The sequence below is a fragment of the Eptatretus burgeri genome, chromosome 19, assembly GCF_056783735.1.
Source record: "Eptatretus burgeri isolate ZD-2024b chromosome 19, Ebu_testis_v1, whole genome shotgun sequence".
In the NCBI taxonomy this organism is placed as follows: Eukaryota; Metazoa; Chordata; class Myxini; order Myxiniformes; family Myxinidae; genus Eptatretus; species Eptatretus burgeri.
Genome location: NC_140979.1, coordinates 2,711,950 through 2,731,160, shown reverse-complemented (window position 1 = coordinate 2,731,160; position 19,211 = coordinate 2,711,950). Strand labels below are relative to the sequence as shown.

The following is a 19,211-nucleotide window of genomic DNA, read 5'->3' as shown; positions in this document are numbered from 1 at the left end:
AAATGGATCAATCCACAAAAGTGTATCACTGCACCCCTTAGCTGGGCGTGCGGACTAGTTGTGGTCGGAGTAGATGTTGTTGTAGTTGAAGTAGTCATGGAAATAGTGTTCAGGATTTTCGATTGGATTCCCAATTTTGGTGCTTGCTTGGTGTTTGTACTTCTCAACTTGATTTGTTTGTTTGTTCTTCGATTTTCTTTTCCAGCATGATGAGATGTTCCGCATCTAATGAACTTCTCTGTCATAACATTATTTAATGTAATTTTTGGAATGATTTTACATTAACAATGACATCATAATGTGAAAAGTAGGAGTGATTCATTTAGTTTTGGTACCCTTGCCTCACCTTGCACTTCTTGATGCCAGAGAAACCAATTCCATCACAATCATTGGAATCTCCAGCAATGAAGCTGAGTCTATGGTTCTCTTACTCTCACACCGGTGGTCTCTCTGTCTTCTCCAGGTTAGTTTCTGGTCCTGCACCCCTCTGCCTTGCTCTGTACACCCATCCCCGAATTTTGCTCCAAAGGGCTTTCTTCCAGGAACCAACTTTTGTTGAAACTCCCAAAATCCAGGCTCTTTGCTCACCTCCACTCATTTGTTACTCCTTTCTCAAGCCTGTTGAACCAACTTGCTCAGACTGATGAATCTGACTCTTCCGTCTTCAAGATAGCTATTCAATTCACCAACACCCCTCCCCCCGCCCCCCCATCCATATTCATGATATTTTCCCCCTCTCCGAGCCTTCCTTTCCTCCCCAAGCCCTCTCCAAAGTAAAGCCCTCCCCAAACCCTCTCCAAAATAAAAGCCCTCCACAAAGCGACCTCTTCCTTTCCACATTAATGTGCTTTCCCCCTTATTCATTACCATCCTTTTCTTATGCCATCTCCAGTTTTCCTTTCCCCCTCTTGCTGTGTTTGAACTTGCATTCAGCTTGTTCACCCCTTTGTCCACCCACCTCCCTCTGATCTCATTCTTCCCCATGCCCATTATTCATCCAAGTGACCCTCCATTCTACCTCTACCCTGTTGAAGTTGTGTCCCCGCCTCACCCCCCCCTTCCACGATGTTCTTTTTGTTCTGTTATGTTTGGGTCTTTTCTGTGTTCAACGTCTCGCACGAGTGTCTCAGAAAAAAACAATTAATGATTGGAAAAGTTGTTGGGTTTTGGGGGGTTTTGGGGACTTCTCTGTGCAATCAGTATTTCTGAATCCACCAGGTGATCTTGCTCCAAGCGTGTGTCAAAGAATTTCTAAATTCCTCCTGTACATTTGAGTCAATTAAAACAGGAAAAACAAATACAAACATCGATACGGAGAATCGGAGCAACGCACTCTTTCCGCGACTCTGCAGTGCATAGAAACTTTGAATTATTTTGTAGTTTTCAGTGGGACGAGGTCTGTTTACCCTCCAAACATGCTGACGCCATAGCTGACATGTTGAGGGCTCAGGGAAGAATCACTCGCAGCTTTGTTGCAGCAGCCATCTGGGGGTCAGCTTCATGTTGAAGGGATAAGGAATATTTATGAACTAAAGGTTGATAAGAGTTTTCAGAGGGGGTGAGATCATCCAACCATGTTTTGATCATCCTCAAGACAGAATGGTGTAAAGACTGCAGTCCTTTGGGTGCTGGGATGGATCACAGATGGCTCCTTGGTCCGGAGGTTTGAAAGTCAGCCCGCATTGAAAAGGCGAGGGAAAGATATTGTTGCGGTTCTCGGAACCGCATGCATCCAACAGATCGTGGTCCAAGACAGTTATTCCATTAATATACGTGTAGATAGTCCCTTCCCTTTTGTCTAGTGGGACAACAGGGGCGTGCGTTGCGATGATCTCATAGCTCGGTTTGCTTCCATCATTTCTTCTTCATTTCATTTCTACTCCTCTGATTATTCCTGAGGTAAATCTGAGTCACGTGCGCCCCTCGCTGTGAGATGGGTCCTCCGCAAAGGCCAAGCAGACAACAACCCTCCGTACAAAACACAGCGTGCCAAACGCACTCGCAGCGGTAATTTCCACCCGATGGTGTCTCCACAACACAGGAAACACACCCAGCACGACGCTCACGCTGCACGGAACGCGTACCGAGGCCGATAACAGAAAGACAACACCCCACCACGTTGTGCATGATACGGGAAACACGTACTTTTCAACCCATTGCTGGACTACTTATATCGATCGGGTTTCGTCCATCACCCGAGCGCTGGCCACGTTCCTCATGGCGGATCCACGCGCACTGTACGGAATGTGCTTGAAGGCAGACCCGTGCGCCGCTCGCGACTGTTACCGTACAGAGCCGGGCACGAATGGACACATGTTACTGTCTGTGCATGGGTTCGCCATAACATCGTACCTTCGGTCCTCGCGGCCTGCAAACGTCCCCTCGCCTTTATGACCAGTGAAGCTGCGATCGGGCGGGGGCATGTTGTACAGTTTGGGCCACGTTGGCGCACACGGAGCGGGCGCGTTGGCCAGCGCTTGTCGGGGGCGTGCGGGCGTGCGAGACCGACGCTGGCCTTGGCCGGTCATCAGGGCAAGGCCAGGGGGTTCTTGCAAGACGATTCATGGCGTGGAGTTCAGTGTGGGCGAATCGTGTCATGTCGTGGGGTCGGAGTGAGACCTTCCCATAGCTCAGGGTCACCTTGCCGGAAATGGAGTGTTGCAGTTTCCGGCCATTGTGGCCGGGCCGCGCAGGGGGTCGGGGCCAATCAGAACACCCGATTCGGGTGACGACACCGAGTTTCGGAGTGGCCCCCCACCCCGCGCTGCGAGGCGTATAAAGGTCCGAGCGGACTCCACGTTCTCTCTCTGCTGCCCTGCCGCTCAACCTGGACCTCGACTTCCTTCTGTCGTCATCACTGGGCTCCTCTTCCTCTTCACCACCCACATGACGCTGACTACACCCTTCCAACTCAAGCCCCTCCTTCACGCCCACGGTGGCGAGGAGCGAAGCGTCAGTTGGGGTACGGCACCACGGAGCACTCCCCCCAAACGTATTGCGGGCTTGTTCGGGTTCCGCGTATCAGTTATACAAAGGTACCAGTTATACAAAGGTAGCCTCAACTCCTCTCCTGTCTTGCCTCAATCCCTCTTCATCGAATTTTCTGTGTGTGTGTGTGTGTGTGTGTGTGTCCTGGCGCCTGTCTATGTAAGTAAGCCTGCAGAAGATCGTTATTATTATTTTCGGGTTCGGTCTGCTCTGTGTCTGCTTTTATAAGTTGCTTGTTTATTGCTGCACCACACCTCTCTCCCCTATCGCTGCACAACACACCCCAATAAATCTTGATCGTACCACATACCTTTCCTCGCCCATTGTTAATAAATTTTTATTTGGAATGTTTCCTGCTCGTTTTTGTCTTTTCTTCCATTGATCCATCATGGTCCGAATCCTAGCTAACCCGGGACTTTATTCCCAACAATCCGTTCCTTTTAGCACTAAGCCGGTACGTCCTTGGCAGTGTTGCTCGGCTGCATCCAGTCCGGTGGAGTGATCCGGTTCGGACAAGGCATACCGAGGGCGTGTTCCCCGGTAATTAAATCACGTGGTTATTTTTAGGTAACTGGATTAACTCGACGGAAAACCCTAAGTCACGTGGTTCAGTTATTGGCGTCCACGGTCGGTTAAGCGACCCGCCGCGTCACGGAATTATCCGTGTGTGACGGCCTACAATTCCGGGGAGTCTGGTGGGAGCCGAGATAGCTTCCCCGACCTCGTGGTCTTCTCACCCGACCCCCGGCCTGCAACAATATATAATCTGAAGCTGACAAGGGTGTAAGAAAACACCTGGATATCACCTTCAGCAAACATTCCATTGAAACTGACATAGTGTCTCCAACCAGACTTTCAGACACCAATATAACTACTGGTTGTACATGAGAATCCCTTAATAAGCACAGTCTATAAAATAATTGGTAATTCTGTTACACTGAATTATAATTAAAGATTAATTGGAAGGCCAATCTGTTTTGGGGAAGAAAGGGCACTTTTTACCAAGCAGATTGATCCTCTTCCAGGACAAATGATATATAAGGTCATTTAAAATGCAAATATATATTATTCTAAAAACAGATACATGTTCAAGCACATCGATGTAATAATCATGTATTTGAGGAAATTTCTCATGAAAGGGTTCCAACAATACATTTACTTTTCAATCAAGTTTAATTGGCAACATTTTATTTGTTTCTTTTTATCACCCTCAACCCCATTATGCTAATTTTGGAGAAATTTGCGTCGACATGTGCAATACATTCTTCTGACGCATTCCTTTTTGGGAGGTGTATAAGCATTGGACTGCTGCTTCCATTGCTCCTGAAAATTAACATTAACCCAGCGAACATACAGGAAAAAAAAACATGTGAGTACTGCTTTTATGCTGATATAACACATCGTGGTGCTATACCTAAGATAATTCCAGTTATGTTCCCACTCCCCCCCCCCAACACCTTTGGGTGAATTAACTTTTTCCTCAAAACTTGATGGAATCAATCGGAACTTGCATCGACACAATGTCGGGGTTCCCTCATTAATCCCTGAAAGTTTCAGCTTCCTCGGTCAAATCCTCCCGGAGGAGTAGATGATACATTCCCATATACATACCCACATACATATCCATATACATACCCACATACATACCCACATATCCATATACATACCCATATACATACCCACATATCCATATACATACCTACATACATACCCACATATCCATATACATACCCACATATCCATATACATACCCACATATCCATATACATACCCATATACATACCCACATATCCATATACATACCTACATACATACCCACATATCCATATACATACCCACATATACATACCCACATACATACCCACATATCCACATACCCATATATAACTCCGTTATGGAGGGAAGATTGTCGATAAATACAAAAACAGAAAATAAAGAACATTGATTCGTATCAAGGTAATAATCATCGACGAACTCGGACTTGATTTTCCACTTTCACAACACAATCTGAAACACAAACAATCCGTTAAAACGAAACGTTCAATCTTTGTATTTATTTTAAATCATGGACACGTGATGTGGCGGGAACCAATCAGACACCGCGATCTCGCGGTTCGCATTTTCCCCAAACAGCTCGCGCTCTTCACTCGGTTACCACAGCGTACCGTCCTTCACCCGACACGACGTGCGGTCCACCATGACCCGAGATCTCAGAGCGGCTCCGATGGAGGATACGTGGTCGGTCCAGCAGGTTCTCCAGAAGACCGCGGGTCCATGGTCGGTTCACCCGAGGACAAGGAGTCCAGACCCGGTACGTGACGTTCACTCCGTACCGAGAACTTGTGTTTCCCGTACTGATCCGTGCTGTGTACTAACACAGGAACTCATTGATTTAGTGAATGTCACTATGTCTGGAGCGGAGCCGGAATTGAATTGTGAACCGAAATCCCATCCATGACATGTTACCCTCCCTCTTGTACATGACATCTTGTATGACATCATTTTATACCTCATCACTTCATCATTCGATTCCTCTTTAATCTTGTTTACAACAAATCAGATGAAGATTTACTCGTGATGATGGGCCTCTGCACCGGCACACAATGGCCTGTTCATGAGGACTCCAGTGGCATCTTTAACGTCGTCGAGGAATCACTGGATGAGAAGACAAGAGACTTGCCTTTGCTTTCAGAGGAAGGTATGCTCACTGATGCAACACCTTCCCTGTGCATCACCAGGTTGGGAGTTTATAGCTCATCCTGTAACAAACTTATTTAAGGCCAAATTATGTTCAATATTATATTTAAAGATGTGAAGGGTGAACTTAGTTACCACTAAACTCGTCGGCTGTTTGTAAAGCAGAGTTGGTGAGAGTTTACCAGGAAACTAATTAATTCTGCTCGATGGATTGAAGTCACAAGTTCAAGGTCAAAGTTTGACCCAAAATCATTTTTCACGAAATTTTGACCTGAAGATGTGACCTCGACCTTTGACCTGCTGCAAGAACTGTTATATAACCATTGTCATGGGATCGGTGTGTTTGTCCCGACTCTGTTTATCTGTTTTGGTGAAATATCATTCAGGTATACTTGGTGTTGGTTTTATGGTTAGGGTGGTGGACTTGGTTTACTTGGGTCCTGAGTTCAAATCCCACTTTACTGTTGAATTAATACCAGGTGGGGTTGACTCAGCTTGTCATCCTTCTGAGGTTGGCAAAGTGATACCAGCTTGCTGGGTGATTGAGCCGTTTGAGTATCCTGTGTCAGAGTGGCCACCTGTCCAGGATTGTGGCCAATAACCCAGGTAACGACTGTTGCAGCACTGATGCTCTCTCTGTACAGTGTGGTCTTCATGGATGGATCATAAAGGACACGTTTAACAACATTACCCTTCACGAAGGGTCAGGGACGTGAACTCTCATGAGCACCTGACGAATTAAATAATTTACAGTTAATCATAACCTCTTTTAATTGAGGAAAGTGTGAAAATGTAAAATTTAAAGCTTAATTCGTGTTTGTTTACCAGCAAATACTACCTGTCGCTTCGCTGATGGGAATATTCAAGGGAAGAGGGAGAGGAGGGAGGGGAAGGATAAAGGAGGAAGAGGGGTAGTAGAGAGAAGGATCGGGTGAGCAGAGAGAGGGTGAGGAGAGAAAGGGATGGGATCGGAGAGAGACAAAAAGGGGTGAGGAAGAGGGAAAGGGATCGGGTGGGATAGAGAGGGATAGGGGTGATAGAGGGAGAGGGGGAGGGGAGGGAGGAAAGTGTGGAGGGGGAGAGGAGGGGGGATCCAGGCAGATGTGACGCCGAGTTTTACACCCATCTGGGAGACATCACACACTTTTATGAATCACCCTGCCTGTGAAACACTGGGATGACAGTTTATAGCTGGGTCAGGATGCAAACCCAGGCAAGACATTTGAGAGCGATCATACGTACCTCTTGGCTATCCTGCTGTGATCTGCTAATTGATTGCTGTTGAGGTAATGGGGAGGTGGCACAACGGGAGGGGATGGCAGCATGAGGGGGAGGGGCATCGTGAGAGGGGAAGGGCGCATCGTGAGAGGGGAAGGGGCATCATGAGGTGGGAAGGCATCATGAGGGGGAGGGGGCATCGTGAGGGGGAAGGGGGCATCGTGAGGGAGGAGGGGGAATCGTGAGGGGGGAAGGCATCATGAGGGGGAGGGGGCATCGTGAGAGGGGAAGGGGGCATCGTGATGGGGGAAGGGGCATCGTGAGAGGGGGAAGGCAGCTTGAGGGGAAGAGAAGGCAGCGCAATAGGAGCAGAAGGCAGCACGAGTGAAGGGGAATGTTTCATTTCATTTATTTCAAGCGGAGGTTCAGACCAAAGCAAACAAGAATGAACTTCGCACTGAAGCGGAGGTGAAATTTGCTCACGCCATGTGCAGATGGAAGCAGCAAGGATGGTTCATGAAGATGATGTCAGCTGACTTCCAAGCAGAGGGAAGGTGACCCTGGGAAAATGATGGAGTGAATGGAGCAGAATGTTTACAAGTACAATGTTCCGTCGTTTGATTAAATCCTTCAGGGAAGCGATGGGTACTTCGACTGGTGGAATACATAAAGCTCAATTATTTTTTATTTTGTTTTTTTCATTGCCGCACACACACGAAGTGAAAGCAGTTTGTTCACTTTGTCTGTCCGTCAATCTGTCGACAAACATCAGTTTATGTTCGAGGAACAACTCCATTTCAGTTGAAAGTTATATTTTGAACATTAATCGGAAAACAAACCTGTAGTTTGTCAGTACTTTGGCGATGCATCCGTCCCGGTCGCACATGCTTGGAGAGGAGGAAGATAATAGTTTTAATCTGCCTGCAAAATTGAAACAAAATTGAAAATCATTCCAAACAGGAAACTTACTGTTTTTAAAGATGTTATAAAGAACACAAACAACAGTGTTCCGTCTCCACCTCGAGGCACCGAAGCAAGTGCACCACTTACCCACCCGGAGGATGTCACGGCAGAAAGAAAATAAAGCCACCAATGTGCCCTTTGTGGTGTTTTATGGGTGAAACCTTCAATGCCTTCATCAAGTATTCACACCTCTCGACTTTTCACATTTTGTTGTGTTCCAGCCTGACTTCAAAATGGATTAAATTTAAATGTTTTGTCACTGATCAACACAAAATACCCAATAATGGCAAAGAGAAAACATATTTTGAAATTTTAAAAAATTAATGAAAACTGAAAAGCTGAAATGTATTTCGTCAATGTGTGTTCAACCCTCTCAGTCAATACTTTGTGGTGTTGCAGTGTTGCTTTGGCTGTATACTTGGGGTAATTGTCCCGTTGGAACGTAAATCTTCGCCGCAGTCGAAGGTCTTTTGCACTCTGAAGCAGGTTCTCCTCAAAGAGGAGGAGATTGGGACCATACTCTGTGCAGAGCATTGGTGCTGCTTAACCAGTGTCTTTGGCTATTGGGCACAATCCTGGACGGGTCGCCACTCTGACAGGAAACCAGGATGCTGGCACTCACTTTGCCGACCTTATAAGGATGACAGGCCGAGTTAACCCCACCTGGTATTAATTCAACAGCTGAGTGGGATTTGAACTCGGGACCCTCGGATCCAAAGCCCGGCACCCAAACCATTAAGCCAACATCAGACAGCCAATTCCTCAAGGATTTGCTTGTATTTGGTTCATTCATAGTTCCCTCGAGCCTTGCAAGTCTTGCAGTCCCTGCCTCTGAAAAGCATCCCCACAACATGATGCCACCGCCACCATGCCTCACGGTAGGGATGGTTTTGGATGGATGAGGAGCCTCACTCAGTTTCTGCCAGATGCAGTGCTTTGCATTCAGACCAAAGAGTTCCATTTTCGTCTCATCAGACCACAGAATATTTTGCCTCTTGCTCTCAAAGTCTTTCACGTGACTTTTTACAAACTCAAGATGTGCTGTCACGTGCCTTTTTCTCAGGAGTGGCTTCCCTCTTGCCATTCTCCCATAAAGCCTTGATTTTTGAAGTGCTGCAGAGACTTTCGTCCTTCCAACAGGTTCTCCCATCTCAGTAAAAGAACTCTGTAGTTCTGTTGGAGTGGTCGTTGGGTTCTTCTTTACCTCCCTGACAAAGGTCATTCTTGCCTGGTTGCTCAGTTTGTTCGGACGGCCAACTCTAGGAAGAGTCTGGGTCGTTCATATTCTTTCCATTTCCTCATGATGGAGCTCACTGTGATCTTGGGACCTTTCAACACCAGAAATTGATTTCATACCCTTCACCAGATCTACGCCTCATCACAATTTTATCTCGGAGTTATACGGACAGTTCCTTCGACTTCATGGAAGAGTTTCTGCTCTGTCAACTGTGGCACCTTATCTGGAAAGGTGTGTTTATTTTTCGAAATCATGTTCAATCATTTGAATTGGCCACAGGTGGACTCCAATCAAGTTTGTTGTTTTTTTGTTCACAATGTCGAGGCTCGTATGAGAGCGAACACACAACACACAACAAGAGGGGTAGGAGAGGGAAAGACAAAACAATGGGGAACAGACACATTAGATCTGTGGTTGGGTGAGGGATGGGGTGGGGAACATGGGGTATACAAGATGGACACTACAGGGACTTTCAGGAAGGAAAGCAGGGAATTTGAATGAGGTGGGTTTGGGGTGGATTAACGGGGGTAGAAAAGATCATGGTTTTGGATGGGGGAAGATAAGAGGTGGTGGTGAACAGCTGTTTTGACTACCTGGAGGGAAGAGTGGGATTGAAGAGAGTGTGGGAGTTTGTTACAAAGGCGTGAAAAAAGAGGAATGAAAGAGTGAAGGTGAGCAGTGATTCTTGGTTTTGGCAGTTTTTCCAGAAGGGGGCTGTTAGCGGACCTTGAGCGCCCTGCGGAAATATGGGGTGGGGGTGGGGGCGGAATTCAGATCGTTACCCTCGGATAACTCCGAAGGTACGGACGGGTCCCTTACAGGTCCGTGAATTGTCAGTAATTCAACCACGTGTCCAGGGTTATTTGCCAAACTTCAAAATACCTTGAGGCCCACGTGGCGAGCTACCGAGGAATTCACACCCTCGACGGAGCTCGAACGAGACTAGAGTTCCTTTATGGAGAGAGTTGCGACAACTAACGATTTGACGCCATTTTGAGTCCATTCAGTGCGGTGTGCGTGCAGAGCCGCCGTGTGGCGCTAGTTCATTGAACCGTGTCGGTGTATTCCATGATGTTCTCTATGTATGAGAGATGGGAATGGTCTTTTCCATGTTGTTAATGGACAAATTATGTGAAGATGACAAAATAGAAGATTTATGACAACGAAGAGCCATGTATGATAAAGAAGAAATTCACAGAGCTGGTTGTAATTTCACAGTCACAGACATTTAGAATCATGAGAAAGAAGGAATGAACTCGACAAGTCCACGTGCTGCTTATTTCAGCCTCGTTTTAATTTCAGGGAGGCGAGAGCGAGACTCGAACTCTCACCTCCCTGCTTATACATGTACAATGTACAATACAATGTTAAGTGTTATCTTTGTATTTCTGCAGTTGTTTGACCTTGTTTATCGTGTGTGGGTATATATTTGTGTTTGTTTAATTTTCATAATTAAATTATTAATCTAAACTTTGCTGCATGTTGCCGATCATATATTAATCCCACCAAAAATAGAGTAGCCCACCCCACCCGGCCCCCTCATTCCCTGTTTCCCTCATTTCCCTTATGTTTCCCTCATGTTTTCCTCATTCCCTGAAGGTAAAAGCCAGTCCCAACCATTCTACACTCAGAAGTTAGATGGGCTCCCTTCTCTGCTTCTATGGGGTGTCGACCTGTTTCGTATCCTGAGATCTGGCAGTCCACACCCACACCAATAGATTTTAAATCTTTGGTATAACCTACTCTTAAAAGTTAGGGTTGGGGTTAGATTTAGGTTTAGGGTCAGGTTTAGGGTTAGGGTTATGGTCAGAATGAGGGTTAGTGTTGACCCTAACCCTGCCTTTGAAGAGTGAGCCGTGTTAGCCCGTTCTCCTTTCATTCGTCTTTGTTTTGACTTTAGTTTGACTTTGACTTTGAGTCTGAGTCTGACTTTGGAGACATGATCTCGACCCTATATTAATTGATCTAGCTCGAAGACTCCAACTCAAACTTAATTTTAAATAAAGATGCCTTCCCCTTCAAGTGCTAATTAATCCACGAGCAATGAATAACAAGCCTGGAAAGCCAAAGCAAAGGCCAGTCTCACTCGTAGCACACAAATATACGCATATGGGACCATTACCACCATCACACTGACCTGGCAGAGAACTGACCAAGAAGTTGCTTTCCATCCAACACGACTGACTCTGTTCTCCCAGATTTTCCGTCTTTTAGCATCTGATGGACATCTATACATCTTGAATCCCTTCTCCATTCTATTTGTGCACCCAAAGCTGCAACAACCTGTCATTTTGTCGTAAAATCGATGTAAAACACAAATGAGAACCCGCTCCATACAGCGGGAACGTTAAAACGCTGACCAATATGCGTCCGATCCTGTCCGCGATGGACTCAAAATGGCTCTACGCAATCACGTGACGAGATTTTTCCGGACCCTCTATGTTGCTACTCTCTCTATAAAGGGACTCCAAACGAGACGAGCCGTTTCCGTGCTCGACCCATGCGTAACCCGAGCGGATGGTTACCGAGGTCCCGGTCCAAATTACCGGTCCAATTACCGGTCCAATTAACCAAAAGTTACCGGTCCAAATGCACTACTACAGCAGCAACGGCCTTTTTAATCACCCAACACGCACCGTGCTAAACCAATGAAGGAAAGGACGAGGACAAGCTGAAACATTCAACAAATGGATATTTACTTACAATAGGTGGGGAAGGAACACATAAAGGGCAGAGTTAAACCGACTATAAAGGATGCAAATTTACACACAAGTACTAATACAGTCGCTACTGAAAGACGGGCCCACACACAGACACACATACACACAGAAAAGGACCCCAATGGTCTTTATTGAAGGCCTCCAGCTCGAGGACAGGTGAGCGAGAGACCAGAGCCTGTGCTTGGACCTGTCCACTTCGTGTGGTCTTCGATGATCTGGCTCGGCGGGACTCGAACCCGCAACACGATGCCGCTCCAACCACCAGGTACCACGCTTTCCAATCGGCCACGCACCAATCGACTAAGGCCAAGGAGAAGATCAGAGGCGACGATGATCCAGCTCGGCGGGACTCGAACCCGCAACACGATGATGATGATCACCACGACGACGACCACGACCCTTTTACCACTACGACGACCTCCACCACCTCGATCCTTTTTTCCACCCTAACTACCCAGCCTGGCGTTTCTTATATTCCTTTCTCCTCCAGGGTGAGCACATCGCCGTCTGAGGCGCTCTCCACCCTCATTGGACGGGGCGTCGTGGGAAGGTCGCTCTCTGTGGCTATCTCAACTCTCATTGGCCGGCGTGTCGTTGGAAAGCCGCCTTCTGTGGCCATGTCAACTCTCATTGGCCGGCGTGTCGTTGGAAAGCCGCCTTCTGTGGCCATGTCAACTGTCATTGGCCGGCGTGTCATGGGAAAATCGCCTTCTGTGGCCATCTCAACTCTCATTGGCCGGCGTATCGTGAGAAAGCCGCCTTCTGTGGCCATCTCAACTCTCATTGGCCGGCCTGTCGTGGAAAAACCGCCTTCTATGGCCATGTCAACTCTCATTGGCCGGCGTGTGTGGGAAAACCGCCTTCTGTGGCCTGATTAGACAAGGGGCATGCCCCTGGCTTCCTGGGTGGAGTCCCGGTCTGAGGTGATGGAAATCTCCGCCCACGTACGTGGCCGAACGCACGTGGGCGATGGCGTCGGTGTGTGGAGTGAAGTGAAGGAGGTTTGTTGTAAGCGAATCTCCGCAGCGCACACATGTAATTCCCGTTAGACACAGGTAGGGGGCCCTAACTATAAACACACACTTTACCGATATAACTGTTCTATAGGGACCTGAATGTTGAGTGCAGTAAGCTTCCAAATTCGTAACAGTATCCCACTCTCAGCATTCCGTGGACTCCAGATTCCTCCTTTCCTGTTTGAGTAAGTTTTGAAATTAACTTTTTCACATTAAATTCAGAGAATGTGCCTTTCTTGCACCACATTAAGTTGAGCAGTTCAGGAGACAGCCTTTCTCTCCTTTTCCTCTTCCGTTTCGTCTCCTACATTATTCCTCTCTTCTGTCTCCTGATCCAAACTGTCAGTATTTCATATCTTCCTCACTTTTGGTGCCTCTTCTATTAAGAGTTGTTTATTGTTGCCAAGGCCAATGCAGCTGCTGTCAGTGTCTCTGAACTTGTTTTGTTGCCATTGCTGAGTCCGCTTTGGCAGCGTTGTCGGTGTCTCCTCGTGTGGTGGTCATTGCTCTGGCCAGTTCAGCCTTGGTTGCTGTTATGATGACCCAACCAGACTTTCATCAGATAAAACAGCTGGGTCAGGAAGAGCTTTAAATTATCCACGCATTGTAGGTGAGTCAACTTTCTTGTTTCTTTGGATGTTCTTCTATTGGTTGTAAGGGTGTATCCAGTCCTTGTTTGTTGATGAGGTTACTCAGTGAGTGTGGAGCCAGACAAAACAAGATGGGGGAAAGACTGCCTCCCTGGAAGATCCCATGCCATATCTTCACATCTGGTATTTCGATATTTCCTTCTGAGTGCTGTCCTCTCAAGGTGGTATTCCAGAGTTCCATTGCTTTCTCAATCAGTTTGATTTCTTGTGGATTGATTTTGTATATTTACATGCATTTTATCATCCATGAATGTGCAACACTGTCAAAAGCTTCCTTATAGTCGTACATCCAGGTGGTGGACAATTTGGTTCTTCGCATTTTGAAATCTTCAAGTACGGCCTGGAATGGGTGGTGGCCCTTTTGTTCTACGTCTCAACCTCCTTGTTGGCTTCGGTGATGGAACATCATTTCTGTCATGATTCCTGTTAGAAGGTTGTATGTTGTTAGTAGACATGTTATTGGCCGGTATTTGTGAGGAAGTTGGGTTCTTTCAGATTTTTAGATGAGAAATGTGTTTCCTTCTCCGAACCACTCGTGCACTTCCTTTTCCTCTTGGATTAGTTTTTTGAATGTCCTCGCGTTGTGATTGTGGAGAACATCAAGTTGTTTCAGCCAGAAGTTTGGAATTCCATCTGTGCCTGGATTTTAAAGTTTGGTGGCATTTTTTGAAGTTGTTTTTTATTGTTTATTTCTTCATCAATAATGGCTGCAGACATTTCCTCTTTCAACATGTTGCTTCTTCTTTTCCAAGTCCATGATCCATTCTGCTTCCTTGTAATGTTCCTTTCGATCTTCACGAATTCCTTTGCAGAATGTTTCCCCATCTTTTCGTTTTTCAGGGGGAGTTGACACATTCTCCTTTTGTTTCCCTAATTCGTGGAAGAATCTCTTTGGGTTATTCTCAAACATGTGATTTTGTTTTCTCCTGTTGTTTGCTTCCTCATACGTTGGTGTTTTTTTTTTTTTTAATCTTCCTTGCTATCATTTCCAGATTGAGTTTGTTTTCAACACCCAAGCACTCGAGGTCTTTGTCTCCAATTTTGTGTTTGTTTTTTATTTTTTGAATTCTCCTTTTTTAGTTTTGGGTTTTTCTTTCCTTTCCTGAACTGTTGTATTTGTCCAATGTGCTTGTTGTGTCTGTGTGCGTTTGTGTCTGTCTGTCTGTGTGTCTACATCTTCATATTTTCACTTTAAAAATTAAATTTTGCAAATTTTTTTTCAACAAAATTTCGATTTTTTTTATTTTTTTGCATTTCTACATGTTATAAGTGATTTCCAACAAAAAAGCATGCCACAAATATAATTGCGGCTGATTTTGGAACTTCAGGTGGATATACCCACGTAAAATCAATTTCTGTCTCAAGGAATCTGGTTATGACGAATGAATTAAGTATGTAAAAGTTAAAAGTAAAAGGGAAAGTTGCAAACTATAACTCTGTGAGCACTGTTGATGTCAAATTGAATGAATAGGATATCAGGTTCACTTAAGTGACCGAGCAGTATTGGCGGCGGAGGTTTTGCACTCTACCGAGTGCTCCCCCTCTAGTTTTCTCTGTTTCCGCTTGTCCGATCGATACAAAATTTTAAACATAGGAGGAACTCCCGATGGAGAATGTTTTTATTGTTAACATTGTCGTCATATGTCACATGGTATGGCAGGCAGTCATATTGAATTACAGGGAACATTTGTATATCACTTTCCCTGAAACCACTCAACGAAAAAAATTGAAACTGCATGTTATCAACTCCCCATGGGGTGTGTTGAGTGATAATGATGACGTCATTAGTGAAGTCTTCTTCCAGCCATGATTGGTTCAATTGAAATCCTTCTCTGAAAAATCTGAAACTTCATTTATCTGATCTTTGACCAGACTCCTCTTCTTCTTCTTTCGGCTCCCCCCATTCGAGATCGCCACAGCCGATCATCCGTATGATCCGCATAGTGATTTGGCACATGTTTTATGCCGGATGCCCTTCCTGACGCAACCCTGGTCGCCTCTTACGACACAGGGATATGGTACACCTATTTTAACCGGGGTATACACCGGCTCAGTATACTGGTACTCATTTCGCCGACCTCGGAAGGATGACAGGCTGAGTCAACCCCCTGGTATATTAATTCAGTGGCTCAATGGGGCTTGAACTCAGGACCTTTTGGATCCCAAGCCGCTGCCCGAACCACTGCGCCAACACCAGGCTCCGATCATTGACCAGACGTGAGTGGATAATTAAATTTTTGACGTAAATAACCCATTCCAAGAAACAATTTGATATAATAGGGTGCATGGATGATACGAGCATGTGGGCCATGATAGTCGTGGCCATGATATTGGGTGTTCAGTTAATAATGGTAATTTTGTACAGAATGAACGTGCAAGGTGAGACTATGTGCTCTCCGAGTGCTGTTTAAGTTGTAAAAGTTATTTATTGATGTTTTGGTTCCATTGTTAATTTGCAGAGAAAAAAAGTGATACGTCTTCAAGTGTCAACTGTTCCTCATCATTGGACAAAGAAGTTTCTTTCGATCATCACCTGACAGATACTTTTTGTCAGGAAGTTGACAAGTTTAGGGGTGTGTCTTCAAACAACAACAACTGTGACAGGTGTATCATTGTCTTGCAACAGGAGAGCCAAAGAGGTGAGAAGACAAACAATTTTGCTGTTACCAACAAAAACTTCACCTCCTCATCGTGTTTAAAAGGATGTGTTGAAATATGCACAGGTGAGACGTCATACAGGTGCACTGTGTGTCAGAAGGGATTTGCTTCTGATTCATATCTGTTGACACATCAAACGTTTCACGCCAGTGAGAAACCCCACAAGTGTTCTGTGTGTAACAAAGCCTTTTCTCGTTCATCAACTGCATCGACACATCAAAGAATACACACCGGAGAGAAACCTTACAAGTGTTCTGTGTGTAACAAAGCGTTTAATCAATTATCGAACTTACATACTCATCAAAGAATGCACACCAGAGAGAAACCTTCCAATTGCTCTGTGTGTAACAAGGTCTTTTATCTTCAATCAACTTTATCGAGACATCAAAGAATACACACCGGAGAGAAACCCTACAATTGTTCTGTGTGTCACAAAGCATTCAATGATTTATCTAACTTTCATAAACATCAAAGAATACACACCGGAGAGAAACCCTACAATTGTTCTGTATGTAACAAAGCCTTCACTCATTCATCAACTTTATCGAGACATCAAAGAATACACACCAGAGAGAAACCCTACAAGTGCTCTGTGTGTAACAAGGCCTTCATCAATCCATCAAATCTATCAGCACATCAAAGAATACACACTGGAGAGAAACCCTACAATTGTTCTGTGTGCAACAAAACGTTCAATCATTTATCTAACTTTCATAAACATAAAAGAATACACACCGGAGAGAAACGCTTCAATTGTTCTGTGTGCAACAAAGCGTTTAAACATTCATCATCTGCATCAACACATCAAAGAACACACACCGGAGAGAAACCTTTCAATTGTTCTGTGTGTAACAAAGCGTTTAATCATTCATCTAACTTTCATAAACATCAAAGAATACACACCGGAGAGAAACCTTACAATTGTTCTGTGTGCAACAAAGCGTTTCATCATCCATCATTTGCATCTGGACATCCAAGAATACTTCAAAGCAAAAATTTTCCATGAACAGGTGTGAGGATGATGTCACACATGGGATTGTAAATAACAGCAAATCCAGCGCCATCGATTGCAAAGAAGAGAAATTTAAAATACAAAAAGATACATCTACAAATATACACAGACAACTGGGAGAACGAGAAAAGAGCAGGAAGATTGTAAAAAAGATCTGGAAAGAGTTGGGGAGAGAGAAAGAAGGCACCTTTGCAGTGGCTTGGAAGACGTCATGTGAACTGGGATGGAGAACGAGTCAGAGTACAGTGTTTACAGAAAATCTACATTCCTTTCAAAATATTCACCTTTTGATGCCTACTAACCTGAAATTAAACATCATTAAATCAGTTAATCTGATCCGGGAATGTTACACCGTGGTTTCCCTCCCATCATCAAAGATTGGGGGTCCCGAAGGCTTTGCCCCAATCCCGTCATCCGGTAAGCTGCCCTGCGAAGGGAAGCTGAACAGGAGGTACTCCCACGGAGTGGGTTTTCAGATTTCTTTGCGTTTTTGTGTTTTGCGGAATGAAGGGTTTTACGGTGGCCGGAGTGCAAATCCTGCCACCATCCTCTTAATAAAAAAGTAACCCAACTGCAGGAGGACGTCCGCAGACATAGTTGGCACGAGATATGGATGTCCGTTGGCTCACAAGGAGCTCCTCCGCCCTTTGACAGGTTTTGTTTTTAATCCTGCTGAGTGTCCATATCCAAACACCCTCCTCACCAAAAAGCCTGGTGGGGGAGACCATGGAACAGGTTAGTACATGTTTACAAGATACCTGTAGCAAGTCACAGATCTAATCTGGCCTGACCTGACGAGTAGTCGTGGTAGATGTAGTCGTAGTTGTCGTCGTTATAGTGTTCAGGATTTTCCATGGGATTCCCAATTTTTGGTGCTTGTTTGGTGTTTGCACTTCTCGGCTTCATTTGATTGCTTGGTCTTCGAGTTTCTTTCCCAGCACGATGACATATTCCGCATCTAATGTACTTCTCTGTCATACGTTTTGTATTTACAGTAATTTTACAAATGATTTTACACAAACAATGACATTATAATGTGAAAAGTAGAAGCGATTCATTAAATTTTGGCACCACTGCCTCACCTTGCACTTCTTGATGCCATAGAAACCAAGTCCGTCACAATCATTGGAATCTCCAGCGATGAAGCTGTCTCTGGTTCTCTTACCCTCACACCTGTGGTCTCTCTGTCTTCTCCAGGTTCATTTCTGGTCCTGCACCCCTCTGTTTTGCTCTGTACCCCTATCCCCGAATTTTGCTCCAAAGGGCTTTCTCGGTCTTACAGAAACCCACTTCTGTTGAAACTCCCAAAATCGAGGTTCTTTGCTCACCTCCACTCATTTTTCACTCCTTTCTCCAGCCTGTGGAACCAACTTCCTCAGACTTTAATCTGACTCTTCTGTCTTCTGCTGACCAACACCCCCCACCCCCCCTCCAATCCATTCCCTTGATATTTTCTCCCTCTACAAGCCTTCCTTTCCTCCCGAAGCCCTCTCCAAAATAAAAGCCCTCCACAAAGCGACCTCTTCCTTTCCACATTAATGTGCTTTCCCCCTTATTCATTACCATCCTTTTCTTATGCCATCTCTAGTTTTCCTTTCCCCCTCTTGCTGTGTTTGAGCTTGCATTCAGCTTGTTCACCTCATTGTCCACCCACCTCCCTCTGATCTCAATCTTTCCCATGCCCATTCTTAATCCAAGTGACCCTCCATTGTACCTTCATCCTGTTGTTGCTATGTCCTCGCCCCCCCCCTTCCATGATGTTCTTGTTCTGTTATGTTCGGGTCTTTTCTGTGTTCAAGGTCTCCCACGAGTGCCTCAAAAAAAATTTAGAAATTCATGATTGGAAAAGTTGTTGGTTTTGGAGAAATTTTGGGGTTTTTTGGGGGACTTCTCTGTACAATATACAGTGTTTCTGTATCCAACGGGTGATCTTGTTCCAAGCGTGTGTCGAAGAAATTCTCAATTCCTCCTGTGCATTTGAGTCAATTTAAATAGGAAAAACAAACACAAACATCAATATGGAGAATCGTGGCATCACAAGCAACACACTCT

At 45.3% G+C, this 19,211-nt stretch overlaps 1 protein-coding gene across 8 annotated transcripts in view; it reads left to right on the top strand.

Moving 5' to 3' along the window:
• LOC147008429 (uncharacterized) overlaps nucleotides 1-18,599 on the top strand; it is a 73,818-nt gene extending 55,219 nt beyond the window's left edge. For 3 of the 8 annotated variants that reach the window (XM_085864830.1, XM_085864831.1, XM_085864832.1), the window contains 3 exons: nucleotides 5,122-5,299; nucleotides 5,549-5,686; nucleotides 15,949-18,593. In XM_085864830.1, the coding sequence (XP_085720956.1) occupies nucleotides 5,122-5,299; nucleotides 5,549-5,686; nucleotides 15,949-17,153 (1,521 nt within the window). In that variant the 3' untranslated portion in view covers nucleotides 17,154-18,593. Of the gene's footprint in view, nucleotides 1-5,121; nucleotides 5,300-5,548; nucleotides 5,687-15,948 lie in introns of all 8 variants that reach the window. The other 5 variants (XM_085864834.1, XM_085864829.1, XM_085864833.1 and 2 more) reach the window with 5 other exon arrangements.
• The last annotated feature ends 612 nt before the right edge of the window (nucleotides 18,600-19,211 follow it).